Source organism: Thermobia domestica, chromosome 10, assembly GCF_964235325.1.
Source record: "Thermobia domestica chromosome 10, izTheDome1.hap1.1, whole genome shotgun sequence".
NCBI lineage: Eukaryota > Metazoa > Arthropoda > Insecta > Zygentoma > Lepismatidae > Thermobia > Thermobia domestica.
In genome coordinates this window covers 75,052,753-75,070,909 of record NC_137463.1, presented here as the reverse complement: position 1 = coordinate 75,070,909, position 18,157 = coordinate 75,052,753, and the positions used below count along the sequence as shown (strand labels likewise).

Sequence of the window (18,157 nt, the reverse complement as noted above, 5' to 3'; positions counted from 1 at the left end):
GTAAAAGCAGTAGCCATTTAGCTTCGAAGGACGTCAGTTTTCTATTGTATGATGTGTGTATTGTTACTTTTGAATTATTATTTTTTTTAGGGGGGGGGGGGTATTATCCTTAGTTTGTCTATGATTAGCAGTAATTATGTGAATTAATATAAGATTGTGTGTGATTTCTAATGAAGTTTTGATTAATAAGTGTGTATTTAGGAATCGTCTGTTATCTTACACTGCAGTCCTTCCCAGTACAATTTAGTTTTAAATATTAACGTTATGCTCGCAGTGTTCCCGTTGAAAAACAAATCTGAAACCTATGCCTTAACGTCTTTTTGTGAAAGTGCTCTTATGGACGAGATTCTAAAAAATATTCTACTTGATACTAAAACTTTTTAGAATTCTATTTATTGTTAGAAGAAATAAGATAATTAAAGAGATTTTATCGTTTGCAGAGAATGTTCTTTGTAACTTTATTACATATATTAATCTTAAAGGTTTTTGAAATAAATCTATATAAGACTATATTTGTATAGAAAGTAAACATACACTCGTGTTCAAAATAACTTGAACTCCCGCTTCTTCGTTATAAGCCCACAGCTTTGAGTAAAATGTTTTACCTGTAAACTTTCAATAATAAAGTGAGATAAAAAGGAACAAGAATTTCTTCTATACGACTTACTTTAAGGATGAAAATAGAAAGACAAACCTATGTCGATGATAACTTTTTGAGCATGGGTGTACTGTTTACAAATATATATATATTTTTATTACTAAAGACGTAGATTGTAATATTTTTGATGAGTCAGTGTCAAGTGTTTGTTACTTTTTTCTGATATGAATGTTTTTGTATTTGGTTTAAAAACATACTTTTGTAGAAGTGTTAACTGTAAATGAACTGTCTGGAATGTATTTATACGGTATTTTGAGAAAGACTTTAACGTGACTATTCATTTTAATAAACAGCAAATTTAAAGAAATTCCTTTTTATATTTTATTCGTTATTGAGCAGAAGGTATACTAAACTGAAGCAGACAAAAACTTCCATTTACTATTTCTATCGCTTTTCCTATTAAAAATATATTTATGTATAGTTAATTGCGAAATACTTCTTATTGTGTATTCTTTTATCAGTAACTTAGAAACTTTTAACAGTAACTTAGAAATTCTGGGTTCAGTTCCAGTAAATTAGAGAATTGCGGCTTCAATAAGCAAAAAGGGAGCTGAATTCAAATTGATATATTTGTTCTGTATATACCGATAAATAAATATCGAGGGATAAATATGCACTTTTCTCAACAGTTGTACATAAATTATTACTGCATAATACGCCAGGACTATTTCAAAATCATCCTATAGTTTATATGATCGTTACTGGTACATAATAGAACGAATTAGACTGATGTCTAGCATTTAAGGAAATGACATTTTACTATTGTTGCAAGCAGTGCTCAATATCACTATTGCAACCGATTTGTTTTTAGATCCAATTGGATGTTGGTTTTGGAATGGAACTTGTTTATACTTCATTATCTAATTGTTTTGTTTTCGGTGTAAAGAAGCAGCGATTAAGTACTCGATTACTGCTCAATTCATCTCAAAATGTATCAATATTCATGTCAACATAACCACTAGGGTATTAAGATACAGAGTTGTGAGCGAAGTACGTACATATTCTGTTAATAACTTTGAAATGAGTCGATGATTGGACGTACAATTTCATCTTTTATATAATTGCGTTACTGTCTTCTTTAGTCTTAACAAGGAACATTATGTCCCATACAATCATGAATCCTGATAATACGTGGATTTTTAAAATCAGCATAGTGAGCATAAAACCGATTTTATAAGCTGAATTTGAGGTATAATCGCTTATAGTCCGCGTCACCCGAATTGTAGTGTAGCATCAGCCAATAAGCTCGCAGTGTGATGTTACTAAACCACGGAGGAATCTAATCATTCATAATTGATTTTGTTCGTATTTGTGGACAATTATGATTGATTAAATTCCTCTCTGAAGGTTTAGTAACATCACACTGTGAGCTTATTGGCTGATGCCACACACCAATTCGGGTAACGCGGACTATAGTAGTTTAAGTATTTATTGCAATAAGTTACAAGATTTATCACTTGTGGTTGATTGTGACACATCGGTGGTATTGATAAAGTTGCTCCCTTATAACTGGAGTCAATAGATTGCACTAGTACTCGTAGAAAATTGGCAATTTATAACTTATGAATGCTGGTAAATAGATTATTACAGAAGCTTCATTCAAATAATGTAATAGACCAGGACAAATCGAATATTGCAAGGCTTGTTCGATTCTACGAGATTTGTTTTGTACTTCATCCTCGCTCATCAGGCCAGATAGTAAAATATTCAGCGAGCATGAAAATCTTATGTTACTACACGTTAGTAAATTATGCTATTACACCCAACGCTTCTGTTATATGTTTTTCTTATTAGCTTAATGAATTATTGGACATTCCTTAATCAACTTCATACCAAACATTCATAACCTACAGATTAATCGATTTTGTAAGTGTACGTCTCTTTTTCTCTTAAACAGTGACGTTCAAGGGCACCTATCAGGGCGCTTGCCCCCTGTAGAGGAAATTGTACTTCGGAAGATCAGTAATTCATTAGATTTTTAAAAATAGTTACCGCAAAATTTGAGACTACATTTGAAATGTTGCTTATACTTGCCCCCTCCTGGAAACCACAACATGGGCGCCCTTGGTGACGTTGTATACTAAAACATGACTATTGATCTTTGAATATTAATCATCATAACATAGAAACTAGTTTAATGTATTTATAGGCGCCATATCTCAGATCGTTGTACCCATAGACTTTCGCATTAATTAATAAGCGCGTCGCACACTGAACTCTTTCTGTTTTCATTTGATACAGAGTTGTTTGTAAATTATAGCTACTAAACGTTAAAACTTAAGTTAATTTCTTCATATAATTATGAATTGTAAAATAATGCATCGATAAAAGGCAAAAAAGGAAACATACGTATATAATACATTGTACATTTTATTTAAAATTATGTCCAAGCATTAACGTTATTTTATGTACAATGAGAGCACTCTGAAATTCGTAAGTTTAAAATTAATACAGAACAAAGTGGAAATAAATATTGTCTTAAAATAACTGTATAAATTATATTTTGTAGCACACTCGAATTATTCAAAAGAAATTTCACGAAATATACATAAACTAATATTATCAGTTACTAGCTGTCTTATTAGCCTTATTGTAAAGTTGTCGCAGATGTGATACGAAATTATCACTACTTTTTGTTGGATCTCGAGGCTCCGGAGCAGACACTGGATATTCTTCCATTACGACGGGTACAACTTCCTCATCTTTGTTCTGAGATGCCAAGATGGATGAGCGCCATCTTGTTAGCCATTTACCAGCTTCTGTGTCCGGTGTTGCTTCTCCACCTGCAGCTGTTGTCATTGTAGGCCGTACTAGGGCATGCTGTTGAGCAGTTTGTCGACGTCGTTTTGACTCCTCACCGAGTTTCTCAGTATAAATCTGCGGGCCAAGCTCAAAAACTAGCTGAAAATCAGCATGCGGCCCTAATCGAAACCCAAGTCCAATTCTTGAATCAACTCCTAGAAGAAAGAAAGAAATCAATGTTATTTTTTTTTTTTTTTTTTTTTTTTCTAGAACGTGTCTAAACGAATTATGATTAGCTTCTCCGAACCAACAGAGCATTTTGCGCTAAGCCAGGTTTTCATTAGTGTACAAGGATCAACTATGGAAAATAAAATAAGCATATTTTGAAATTTGTATGGTGCTCTTTTACATGCTATAAAACTTCGGAAATACAATTCACAGTGCACAATACAAGGTCACAATTAGGTTATTTCAATAGATTTATTCATTTTGATAGTTATTTGTATATGTTACTTATTTCTTCCTCTCTCCCGCCAAAAAAATAAAGTTTTATGAAGGAAAGAAACTTTATGGTCAATGTTTAATAAGCTAGAAAACAGATGATATATTAAAATAACAATTCAAAAAAACTAAACTGATGCATGATTACAAATATATACATAAGCTGTTGTTGGTATACTTCTGTCATTTAATAAATGCCAAAATTTTGAATAGAAACTCCTATCTTCCTCAGCGTCTCCCATCTCCCATGCGTTTTCTTAAAGCACGTACTGCAATCTCATCACGCCACTTGGCATCCGTCATTGGTATGAAAGTAAAGAAAGAAAAAAGAAAACTTTCTTCTGGTAAAGTACCAACCCTTTTTATAGTGAAAATTTATTATAGTGTGAGCTTTAACGGTTCGTTGTAAAGTTGAAGTATGCATTTTTTTTTATTATTATTTTTATTTTTTTTAAGTGAATTTCGTCGAATAATGGACGTTGAAGATTGAAAAGTTTTAAACAAGAAGTAATTCCTCAGATTAGATTATTTCTGCAATTAGAGTCCAGATAACACTGTTCAACAACGAAAATGTAAATTGAACAAAATCAGCTAATTCTTATTGATTTTGTGGTGCTGATCACGAATTTGAAAGTTATTTTCGAATATTAGCTCTACTTTTCGTTTTACAGGCATGTCTAATAATAACGCTTTAAAAATAAATATATTCGCTTCGTTTGGGGTAAAATGTTACACTGATCCGGCAATACTGGAGAAACTATATGAACGCTTGGTTTCATTGTGTTCCTTATCTCAGTAGTGTTCTGCTATTGTTAGAAAAGACAGGTTGAGTGCAGTTATCAGCGTTTTGGGTGTGACGTTTGTGTAGTGCAGGACATAAAAATACAACTACAAGTACGCAAAAATACTGGTATTTCGAATGTATATTTTTAAGTAGTTGTCGGAACTATTTCAAATGACATTTTGAGGATTTCAATAAACAAAAATGCCGCGAAATTGTGTAAACAGTGCGGATAGCTTCTGCTACGTGTGTGGGGAAGTGACATTTTCCTCACAAAAGCAGACTATAACACCACTAATAAGAAAAGCCTATCAATATTACTTTGGTTGTAAAATTGGAGACCAAGATAAATCTTGGGCACCCCACATTGTGTGTAACACTTGTGCCAGCAATCTAAGAAATTGGATTAATGGGAAGGGGCGCTCAATGCCTTTTCAGTGCCCATGATTTGGAGGGAGCCAAGCGACCACATCAGAGACTGTTATTTTTGTATGGTTCCTTTCGTCAAGAAGGGAATTTCCACGAAGAAGAAGCGGGCCTTGATCTATCCTAACATTCCTTCTGCAATGCACCCTGTTCCACATGGAGAAGGACTACCTGTTCCTGACCCACCTAAAGAATACGATCTTTTTTCTGATGATGATCAAGAAGTTGAAGCTCCTGAATCAAGTACTTCGAAGGACCCTACGTTTGTTGTAGAAGAACCTCCATGTGAACCACATAGACTTACTCAAGAGAAACTAAGTGATCTAATCAGAGACTTGGACCTCTCGAAAAGCAAAGCCGAAATTTTAGCGTCACGCTTAAAGCAATGGAATTTATTGCAGGAAAAAGTAAATATTTCAGTGTATCGGAATAGGGAGAAGATGTTCACTTCATTTTTTACTATGGAAGACACACTTGTGGCGTGTACAGATGTAAATGGTCTCATGAGGGCACTTAAAATTAATTACGAACCTACGGAGTGGAGGCTCTTTATAGATTCGTCCAAGCTGAGTTTAAAGGCAGTGCTTTTACATATTGGAAATGAACTTCCTTCAATTCCTGTAGGTTACGCAGTTCATATGAAGGAATCTTATGAAAACTTGAAACGTTTACTTCAAACCATTAAATATTACGATTTTCAGTGGGTCATCTGTGGTGACCTTAAAGTAATAGCACTGTTACTAGTTATGCAGTTAGGGTATACAAAGTATTGTTGCTTTGTATGTGAATGGGACAGTAGAGATCGTGGATCTCATTACCGCAAAAGTGATTGGAGTACCAGAGAAACTCTTCAGCCGGGAGTGAAAAATGTGCAGCATGAACCACTGGTAGATCGTAACCGAATTTTGCTTCCCCCTCTACATATTAAATTAGGTCTTATGAAAAGTTTTGTTAAGAGCATGAACCAAGAGGATGAGGCCTATAAGTACCTAAAAGGACAATTCCCTCGATTAAGCGATGCCAAAGTTAAACAGGGTGTTTTCATAGGGCCACAGACTAGGCAGCTATTCAAAGATCACAAGTTCGACGAAATTCTCCAAGGTGAGGAGAAAGCTGCGTGGGAAAGCTTGAAGAGTGTTTGTTCACAGTTCTTGGGAAGACACCGAGCAACAAATTACAAACAACTGGTAGCAAAGTTGTTATTGTGCTACGAAAATCTTGGTTGCAATATGTCTGAAACTCCACTTTCTTCATTCACATCTAGACTTCTTTCCCGAAGATTGTGGAGCAGTAAGTGACGAACATGGTGAGCGTTTCCATCAAGATATTGCAGCCATGGAGAAGAGATATGAGGGAAAGTGAAGTTCTAACATATTGGCCGACTACTGTTGGACTATTGCAAGGGATGCTCCAGATGTAACCTACATAAGGCAAGCCAAGCGAAGACGCTCAAAACAAAATAAACATAATCCTGTACAAGGGATCACTTGAAACTTTTGTCTACATTGCAGTGTAGTTCTTGTACAAAAAGGTATTTGTACATATTTTTCATGTTTTGATGTTAATACTGATTTTTATTACGGAATTGTTAATGTTTAACTTGACCACGGTTACTTTATTTTCTGTATCGCTGTGAAACTGGTATTTGCGCAATTTTGAAAAGGGAAGTACAAGGATATAAAAAGCTATAGGTTAGGGTACTTCTTAACTCCCCAGCTTATCACATCACAGTGAAATAGATAAAAAAAAAGTGAAATGTAGGTTTTTACAAGGATTTTGCTTAAATGTTCTATAAATATTAATACATTTGTATATATACAGCTATTGTTTACAAGGGCGTTTTTTTTTTCACAACCTGAGCTAAGAAAATTCTTCTATTATCATTTCCTTTCATATTATGCTTCAATGAATGTAAAAATCGCAATTTCAAAGAATTTACATACTTTCGATCAAAATTTGTTGAACAGTGTAATTATTTGGAATATGGGCATAAGATCAAAAATAAGTTGATTCTTCATCCACGAATTATTTTTGCCAAAGAGCTCCCTCGGGGCTAAGCAGTTAGCGCACGTACCTTTGACGAAGAAGACCCGAGTTCGATTCCCGGCGGAAATTCCTGTTGTTCGGATCTTACGTTAAGCAGTAGTTCCACCTCTCATATAGCCTTGGTGCTGAAAGGACACTAAACTGAAATCAATTCAAGTCAGCTATTTTTACCAAACACTTAAGAGGCCACGCATTTTGTGACGCTAAAGTTCATCAGTCCTTCAAGTGGTTTATTGAAGTAAACATTCACAATTGGGCGTTTTATTGTTAAAGAAGAATATTAGTGGATTTTTTTCTAAAGACTTAAAATTTTCCGTTATGCGAGTGCACAAACCAAAATAAAAATTCCTTAATGGCTACTTACCGATGAAGATAACAAAAAGTCATCGAAACATATACGATTAATTGAATGTTTAAATGGACTTCAAGGTTAGTGTTTTATTATATTCTTGATATTTCTCAAACTTTTCCTGAATGGTGCAGATGTACTGTACGGCTGTCACATTGAGACTGTGAATAGTGCTCATCTACTTGTCAATAGCGTGATGTGTTCAGTAGGCTGTTGCTGTTGGTTTGTAAGTATCTACAAACTAATACAGTGAAACCTCTACTAACGGACACCTCTCATAACGGACATATTTTGTAATCCCCAAACACTGTAATAGGAAAAACCATGTTGACAAACCTCTCTAAAGCGCACACTCTCTAGTACGGACACGGACAGTCTTTTCTGTCTCTTATAGATATTATTTATCTCCATATTACGGACACTTTCTCTAGAAACAAGTTGAAAAGTACAGAAAAAATACATTTTCAGTAATGCATACATGTATCACCAAGGAAGGATTGAAATAACATTTTTCCTCGTCAACTGGCTATTCAGAAACTCAGATGAAGCGTCTTTGTTTAACAACACCCTCATATCCTTTGCTTGCATTCCACTCCCACCCAACCTGTTTTAGAATCAAAAGTGATTGACAGTTGCCTGCCATTTGGGATGACACGTCATTCTACTGTTCCTCTGGAATCAAGCAGAAGACATGTTTGGTGTTTTTTTGTCCGCGTATTCGCATATTGTCTTAGTGCCTCTATATGTAGAAGGAAATCTTATTAAGTCATTCTGCATCGAATAAGCAATAAGTTGTAAGTTGTTGTGAGCTTTCGAAATGCCACGAGAAGCGGTCATGTTAAAATCGAATTGATTGAATTTTCGAAGAATACTGAGGTGTGAAAAGGATAGCTGAAAATTTTTGTATCGGTAAAACACAAGCACCTGAGATAATATGAAACCAAGACAAGTTAATAAAGTTGTAGTGTGAAAATGACAATGAAAATAGTGTCTCATTGCTTTGAACAAAGTTGGTGTGCAAATGAATGTTTTTCTAGAGTGCGGAATGAAAAAATTCCTGTGTTAGGTCGATGCTAAAAGCTAAGAATTTGGAGGTAGCAACAGAAATGAATGTTTCAGATTTCAAGATCTCGAACGAGTGGTTAGAGAAGTTTCGGATTAGACACAAAATTTCTTTCAAAGCGATTTGTGGAGAATCCGCAGATGTCGACATGCCCACAGTCATAGAACGGTTTGATAAATTACCTTCAATGGTTTGTAATTACATATCACCTTGTTTACTAATTTACGTAAGAAAATATCGAAACCTCTCTAAGACGGACACCTCTCTATAGCGGACAATTTTTGATTCCCCACGGCTGTCCGCTTTAGAGAGGTTTCACTGTACCTCATTCTGTCATTGGGGGCGCGGTGGCTCAGTGGTAGAGCGTTCACCTCCGGTGCTTAAGGTCCCTGGTTCGATCCCAGCTCGCACAGTGTGAACTTTGTGGTGAACGAACATCGTGCTCGTGGGTTTTCTTGGGGTTCTCCCGTTTCCTCCCACTTTCTTCATTCCACCATTTCATTCATTTCTCATTATCACCGTCTTCTTTAGCCTAACCGGCATAACCGTGGGACGTTAAACTTAAAGATTTCATTTCATTTTGTTCTCATTCTGTCATTTTTCATACAATTTAATTTGTTCGCACACTCAGTAATTATTTTACCCAAAGCAATATTTGGAATTCCTGTGCAATAATTTATCCGTCTGCTCTTATAATTCTGTAAAATAAAGAAAATTTAAACTAAATCGTTTGCTGGTAAATGAACATATAAATTTAAAAATAAATACATAAAAGCTGTACCTCTTTACTAGTAGATTAAAATTTTAATAAGTTCTTGCAGGTTTAGTTTTGGGATAGCGAATAGAACTAAAAAGTGCTCAGTCTTCTCTTTCAACTCGGAGAAAGGGCAAACTTTGGTCCTGAGTCAAACAGGCGAACTACAGCGCTGTTGCATCCAGAGAAGTGCGTTAAGAAACAACTGATATGCCATGCTTTTTCGCGAGCTCATGGACAGTTTTCGTGATATTTGTAGTGATATTTATTTATGTGACAAACAGAGAACCTACTTAAATCGTCCACTTACGTTCCCTGCCATAGCGATTTCATGTTCATGAGATTATAAGGAAATTTAATACAAGTGACAACTCCCTAATTGTAAATCAAGAGTTTGTATTTGTGTTATGTGCTATTTAAGAAAATGCCTCCTTGTTTTCTCAGAATGTGAACCTGGATATAGAACAGTGGAAGGTAGGTATTTTTTTTTTCAACCGCTGAAAACAATGACTTTTCCATAAAATGAGAAAAAACAATTCCTTGAAGACAGAAAACCTCATTGTAAAATTATTTTGATAAACTAATTTTAAAGAGTATATTATTATTATTATTATTATTATTATTATTATTATTATTATTATTATTATTATTATTATTATTATTATTATTATTATTATTATTATTGTAACGGGAAAAAAGTAAAGATTTCAGTAAACAGGTGGAACTTAATGCCAGGCGCTGTATTACATTTAATTCTAAATTTACCATTATATCGCACAATTCCTCAAAAAAGAAGGAAATACTCTGTGAAAAGGATAGTTATTACTGGAACCAAATCTAAAAGAAAACTCGTGGTACAGGTTGAGGCTGAGGAGATTTACTGTAACTTTTCTGCTGTAAATCTTATCAAACAGAGGTCAAGAATTTACATCTCTTTCTTCTATAGCGTGTAAGCCCAACCATGACAATCTTGTTGAAATGTTGTGTTTTACATTTCAGAGGAACAATGTTGTGAAAGTGCTTGTCACAATCTAGCGATTGAAAAGGTAAAAACCTTTACTCGGAATTATGCGAGGTTAGAAAAAGAATTTTCTATTCAAGCTTATATCAGAATATTAACAAAAATATTTCAAAATAGAGAGGAACAAATCAAAATCAAAACACCTGTCGGTACATGAGCTGAAAATAATAATAATAATAATAATAATAATAATAATAATAATAATAATTGATATGATGCTTTAAAAATAATAAGTTTGTGGAGCTACGGGAATACAATTCAGTAATGAATTAAAAATAAATAAGTCTTCGAAAGGATAGAGGCGTTGTTTGTCACATTAATTGCTTCCATTGGCATCTTATCTAAAGGGTTGAATTGTTAATATGATATAAATGAAGAAGCGATCAAATCAATTAAGAATATTTTTAAAACGCAGGGAACGAAAATAAACGTTTAGATATTTTCATATCTGATAAAGTAAAATTGAGAGAAGAGATACACTTTAAATCTAATACTCTTAAGGTAGATGATTTCATTAATTTTGGAGAAGTAACAGCAGGAGGTATGGCTTGTGTTTGTGCCTCATTTGTGTAACTAGGTTCAATCTATTTGCAGTGTATACAAGCAGGAATGTTACACCAGGAGAATGCTTAACACAACCCGTTTACTTCATTCGAACGCATGAACTCGAAGTTGGCTTTCCACCATTTTAGCGCACCCACTTCAAATGGTTTAAAAAAGTTTCGATAAATCAATACTGCAGTCTTTGAGAGTAGCGAATGGACAACTCTTTGTACGAGATATGAATGATTTGGCTGATGCACTAAATTCTTCAACTCCTTTAACTGAGCTTCGAGAAGATTCTCAACACCACACTCTATTGTCAAAAAATTAAGTGTTCGATATATTAAACAGTTCTCGCAATACATTTGCTTCTAAGAGAACTTTATGATAGAATCGTTACGAGAAACAATTCAAAGCACACTTGAAATATCAAATTTACTTTGGCAACAGCAAAGTTCAACCAACACTCTCTAGACCAATATATTGGAATCTTGGGTACGTTAAGTTGCAATGATCATTCTTCTATTATTAGTTATATATATTTATACAGGGTGTTTCGACAACGTTTGGGAGGTGATTCCTGACACCAAGATAAGACGAAAAGTATAGACCAACCTGGGTGCACAAATGCTTCCTTTTGGAGTTATAGGCTGCCGAAAACATCAATAAATGAACTTCAAAGATCCATAGCTCAAATACTATAGGAGCTATCGAAGTTGCATCAAGACTTCACTTAGGAGCCAGTATATATCCTATATAAATATCCATGTTTCAGAATCCTAAGGTATTTCCTGAACAATTTTTATAGACGTAGTTGGTGAGTACTTCAAAATATATGCCCGTAGCCAAACTCCCTCTATAAAAATTGTTGCGTGAGTACCTTAGGATTCTGAAACATGGATTTCTGGATAGCGCACATATTAGTTCCTAAGTGGTCTTGATGCGACTACGGTAGGTCCCATAGTAGATGAGCTATGGACCTTTAAACTTCATTTTTCATGTTTTCAACAGCCTATAACTCCGAAAGGAAGCATTTGTGCACCAAAGTTGGTCTATACTTTTTGTCTTATCTTGGTGTCAGGAATACCTCCCAAACATTGTCGGTGTTGTTTTGAAACACCCTGTATACGTTACAATCTACATATGTTCCAGTAAAACAGATGTTATCTTCCAAAGGGAATTGTGAACCAAAAATTGAGTACTCTCACATCTTACGTAAATAAAGTGCGAGCTCTGGCAAGGAAGTCTAAAGAAAGAAAAAGACATTTTAAATACCACTTTAATGAATATTCAACGAAAGCTGAGTCTCAGTGGAATTTGCAACTCATCTAGTGACTGCAAAAGTTCTGTACCTGAGAATTCAAACTATTTTTCGAACCAGTGCTTAGTGTACCACTTAGGGTGATATGTCGTTTATAGTGCTTTGAAAATAAGTAATTGCGTTTTCTGCGCCAACGTGTTCCGAAGTGATTAAAATTAATACTTCCCAGAAGCAACTTACGATATTGTTCTAGCAACACCCAAACATTTATCTCACCTGTTAAAATTCGTGTTCAAGATTCTTCTACAGATAGAAACTCTTGAAAATGAACTCAGATCAGCTGACAACTTGTAGAATGATACGTTTTACGAGTGTATAGTAAGTATTCCACAAATATATATTCAGCCAAGGGAAATTGAATGCAGTGTGAAGCATGCAGTTAACTTCTAGATTCATTTTGCAATATCTAAAATGCCTCTATTTTCAAGGAAAGAAATTTTGAAGAAAACTCATGTCTTCTAATCTACTAAATCGTCCAGAAAAATGTTCAAGGTGTCAGTCAATTGAAGGGATATCATGTGCAATTAGGCTTTCAATTCAGTTCCCTCATAAAAAAAAAAATAAAAATAAAAATAAAAAAATAAAAAATAAAAAAAATAAAAAAAATCAGCTGCAGAAGTTATTAGTATATGTGCTTATTTTTATTTGTTTTAAGTGTTTAGTACATTGATGTTTCAATTTTGTTTATTAATTTCCATTTATATATTTTCTAATAATTTCTAATGTTTATTATTTAGATATTCATGTTTCTATTTTTATGGAACTGTTTATTAACGTGTGAAATAAAGGGCGGGTCATTTTTGTTTGTTTGTGTAAAAAAAATAATTAAAATAATTTTGATTTAAATTTTTCGAAAATCAAATACTATATCAAAATTCTACAGAGACTGTTCTTCAAGATAAACAGCTCAGCTGACATATTTTACGAGAGCGTATATAATATTCCACAAATATGTATTCATCCAGGAAAAACTAGGTATAGTGCGGAACATGCAATTGAGATAACTTCTAGACACATTTTTCAGCCAATTTTTTTTCTATTCTATCAGTCTAATTTATAGAAAGGGATTTCGTTGATATACGACAAGAATTTTTTTTTTTTAAAGAAGAAAAATGTGAAATTGACAGACCATCTGCTAAGAATTGCATTGAAGTATTTGTTTGGATGGACCACTAACATCACGTTGCAGCAGAACCCATGAACTAAGATAATTGCTCACACTCACACTTTTTTTACTTCTATTCGTTTTAGTAATCTGTTGCACCGAAATTGTAAATATATGTTGAAATAAAGTTTTGTTAAAATAGACATGTATTCAACAGAAAAGTTTCAGAGTGGTTCTGTAAAAGTTCAAAAAATGAAAATGAAATGAAATTTTTGAGTTTTACGTCCACGGTTATGCCAGCTGTGATAAGCACAATAATGTTTATGATATAGTTAATTTGCATATGAAATTTTTGCTGTGAATAGATGAATATTTAATCATTTAATTAGTTTCGATCTTAATGTTTATTTAATTTGATTTACATAATCACTGAGAAGCTGAATTAATGAGGGTATATTTATGTATGTAAATATTGTTTTGTGTTTTATTAATTATGTATGTGACATCAGAACATCTTTAGCATTCATGGAACGACTGCATAAATTAATTAAAAGCCAAATGATATCAAGACATGGGGAGTTGAAGGAGTTGAAACAACGTTAACATTTGATTTTCGCAGAGACAGCGAAGCTGAGAGAGAGAGAGAGAGAGAGAAAAGCAATAAGAAAGCAAACGTCGACGCTCTGCCTTTGTGCGAGCAAGCTTGCATGCTTTTAGTTACGCACTGTTTCTATCTCGTTTGAAAATAGGAACAGAAATGATCTCAAGTATTATATAGGAAGAGATAGGCGAACAGCTGTAGTGTTTTAAATCTGAGGAAGACACTCTGCGCACTTGTAGACGCAAAGTCGAGGAAGACAATGTCGCTCCAACTCAGGAAATTTTAGCGTGTCCATATGAAAAGTCGGATACAATAGAGTGTCAAGATTTCAAACTCCTCCCCTTTATCGCGCCCTACATGGCTTTGGCTTGGCTTCACTCTAACGAATTTCAGCTTGGCCAGTGAGCCCTGAAAATTCAACAATTGAGCAGTCACTCTGGCAGTCGAAGTAGTTTGCCTAGTAATCACGATAGATGTCACTCTAGTCCTAGATGTTTTCACCTTCTGCTACCATCAGGGGTGTAGCCAAGGGAGGCCCATCGGGGCCCGGCCCCCCCAATGGTTTCCTGGCCCCCCTAAATGACCAACTTTTAAAACATCATAGTAAAATTATCTCGCTTCATTCATTTAAAAGTAACAAAGTTTATTGACAATTAATAATTTATGGTAAAATAGTATGGAGAAATATTGTTTTTACATACCGATCGAAAAATAGTATAGTATCTCTTCCTTATACCGATCGAAAAATAGGATACTTTTTTGTGACAGCAGGTTACACAATTTACTGCGATTTATATTTGACAGTTTGAAGACAAACGTTTTAACAAGGTACTACAAATACAGCCATAAAACAAAGGTATTAAACTGATTTGTAAGTACAGTATATTTTATATGCTTTAACTAGTGTTTTAAAAGACATAGAGGATGGAAAATTTGGTGAGAAACAATGCTTTTATTCAATTTGGATTTCATTCGCTCTCTTTTATCTCTACTCAGTGTAATAAAATAATTCTGTTTTGTTTTAGTCACGAATAATATAAATATTTTTGTCAGGAAACCATAAAGAAATTAAGTGAAATTTCAAAGAAAATCAATCTTGTGTAGATAGTTTTGTATACAAGGTCTTAAATTTAAATATAAAGGTAACCAAGAAAAGTTTTGTTGCTTTTTGACCCACCACCTTCGAACATCGATATGTCACCTAACCTGGAAGATCAACAATAGTCCCCATCAGCATCGACGACCTTCTGAAAACGTTCTGGAAGTAGTGTTGTAAATAGAAAAAAAAAAACGGTTCGTATTTTTTCAGAAATGTACGTTTTTTTAGAAAAAAAAACATTGCCTCTCGTTTTTTTTCTAAATTTCGTTTTTTTTTCAAACAGTCATTTGTAATGCATCTTACGTATATTTAAGTATGAAATATTTTTATGTAGGTGTAATCACCGTAAAATGCAACATAAATTAAACGCTAGATACTGATACGCTACAAATATTTTACAATTTACATGAATACCATACCTATTAACAATTCGGGTTTCAGCAGTTTTCATCAATATCAACTAAGAAATAAAAGTAGAAATGAAATTTTGTTTTTTCGTGAAAGCAGGTCTTTAATAAGTACGAAAATAATGTCACGAACAGTATAAAATTCCAATAACCTGTCTAAAGGTAAAGAATAATACTAATTTGCCTAATAGTATTTTTCTAAATGTCATATATAAATAATTTGTCGACTAGATATATATGATATGCACAGCCGGCTCTACCATATAGATTTTGTTTCGGGAGGGGCTTTGCTAACTTTCGGGGGGGAGGGCTTTGCCTGAAAATGTGAAAATTCTGCAAGATATTACATATAGTTTACTATAGTAAGATTTCGGGGGGGAGGGGCTTAAGCCCGGAAGTCCTCCTAAATACGCCACTGTATATATACAACACGTGCATTTGCGTGGAACGGCACGCTTGGATGGTCCGGCAAAATCTGTCATAAGTATATTATTTAAATTAAATATTTCTTGTTGGAAATAGACTTCATGATGATGGTAGTTACATTTACTAAGCTGACCTTCTATTTGAATACTACATTCATAAATTATGTTTAGGTTGCATTAGTTTAAGGCCACATGGACAATGCTAAAGCAAATGGGCGAATAAATCCGAGCACAAATTGCTTGATTGTTGTCAAATGCAAGAATTCAATTCTCGAATAGTAATGAATATCTGTTCCATTTAGTAAGTTATCACAGTTTTGATATGAAAGTAATCTTGTTTTTGTCTGAAGCAAGTTCCTTATCATTGAAGATAGAAACAAGTTTTTTAAAAAATGTTAGAAGATGTAGAAGAAAAATCAAGAAATAAAGATAAAAGAGCTAGTTGCACTGGAATTGCAAACTGATACATTGAGATTGAAGCTCAATAGTGAATTCTATAGAAAGGTTACCATCTTTCCTCTGCAGGTGTGTTTGCTTTATCTTTCATTATCATAATAGATTAACATTATAAAAAAAAAAAAAAAAAAAACATACACAACGGAATTGCATTTTTAGTAAGTATTTAAGCCTTTCTAAGTACGGCTGCACTTACCCTCACCTTTGTTGTTCATGCTGGAGTAGCATACTTAAAATCATGACTTCTAAGATTTGTTCTTTTTGGAGAAAGGGGGAGGCGGCAAATTATGCCATTACACGAGGAGGCAAATTGACTAGGACCTGAATATAGGATGACTCAATTTGAAGTAATGCAGGGTGTTTCAAAATTAATATTAGGGTTTTGAAACTTTGTAGTATTTATTATAATTAACTTACAATTATAAATATTATATCAGATGAAAGAGCGACTCAAACAGTTTTGTACGCACGCATGTACATGCATTTTTCTTCTGTCTGCCGTCAGAAAGAGCAAGTAGCGATGATGGAGACTAGAGAGCAGAAAGCTTTTTGTGTTTTAATAAAGACTGAACCTGTACAGTGCAACCGTCTGTGTGAAGAATATTAAGGAGACGCTTGCAACTACGTCTTTATTGTTTGCAGTTGCTACAGGTCTAAAACCTACAGACTACGTGCCAATTTCGCAAGTGAAATATTCCTGCATAACAATGAAGATTTTCTGGATCGTGTCGTCTACAGTGATAAATCGACTTTTCACCTAAGAGCTAATGTGAACACTCATAATGTTTGCATCTGGCCGTCAGCATATCCTCAGGAGATGGTACAATTGAAACGAAACTCCCCTAAATTGAATGTGTTTTGTGCCGTATGGCGGAAAGTTTATGGGCCTTTCTCGCCTATCGACTAGATGTGCGCCGTGTGATGAATGAATCTCACATTGAACACTTGTAAGAAAGACTGTTTGAGGTGCTCTTTTACTTGATGCATTGCTTATAATTGTACGTAAAATGTAGTAAGTACTACGAAGACTTAAAACCCCAAAATTTATTTTGAAACACCCTACATTTCTCACCAACAGTGTTGGAACTAAGATGTAAAAAGGAGAGAAAATTTTCCTTATAGAGTTATTGTTTACAACGATATTATTATTAGTCGAGACTATAACTACAACAACAACACGAGTTAGTAGTCAAAAAATGTAATCAAATGTGTACTCGGTAGCCCAGGTGGCCAAAGTGGCACACACAGGTGTGTCACTTGTTTAATCCGCTCCAGGGTGGGCTCTAATTAAGATATCGGGATATTATTCTTGCTAAATGTGGTTGGACTATGGTTTATCATATTAATTTCTTTTTCTTCTGGTGTCGAATTTCCTTCTCAAATTTCACCCCAGTAAAAGATTAGAGAGTTTTCTAATTTCGAATTTCCTTTACTTTTTTTCCTTGTAGCTTCCTTCGTTGTAGAAAGACATCCTTAAGACTTGCCAGGTAGATACCTCGAATGGATACCTAACTGTTGACATCAATTGGACGGGCCTGTGCGCAGTGTTGCCAATTAGGGAAATTAAAAATCTATATTTGGGCAAAAAATTAGAAACTTTTGTTTATAAATCCGTACCTATACGTCCGAGTGCAAGTCAACTTACGCCAATCGAACATTTGTCCTTACTTAACAAACAAAAGTACAGATCGTTACAATGGGGTAATTAGGGGACGCACGTAAAATTCGTATTTAGGTTCTAGCCCCTGATTTTTCTAATTTTTCCTTACTTTTCTGTTCACCGTAATATATTTTTGGTAATTAGAAGCTTTGTTCCTTAAATATCGCCATAATAGTAGTAGGATATATTAGTGGTGTAC

At 34.2% G+C, this 18,157-nt stretch overlaps 1 protein-coding gene across 1 annotated transcript in view; it reads right to left on the bottom strand.

Annotated features, from left to right (window-relative positions):
* Window positions 1-3,043: 3,043 nt before the first annotated feature.
* Window positions 3,044-18,157, bottom strand: part of snsl (snustorr snarlik) — a 65,689-nt gene continuing 50,575 nt past the window's right edge. The window contains exon 3 of the mRNA XM_081728139.1: window positions 3,044-3,615. Within this exon, the coding sequence (XP_081584265.1) occupies window positions 3,221-3,615 (395 nt within the window). The 3' untranslated portion in view covers window positions 3,044-3,220. The remainder of the gene's footprint in view (window positions 3,616-18,157) is intronic.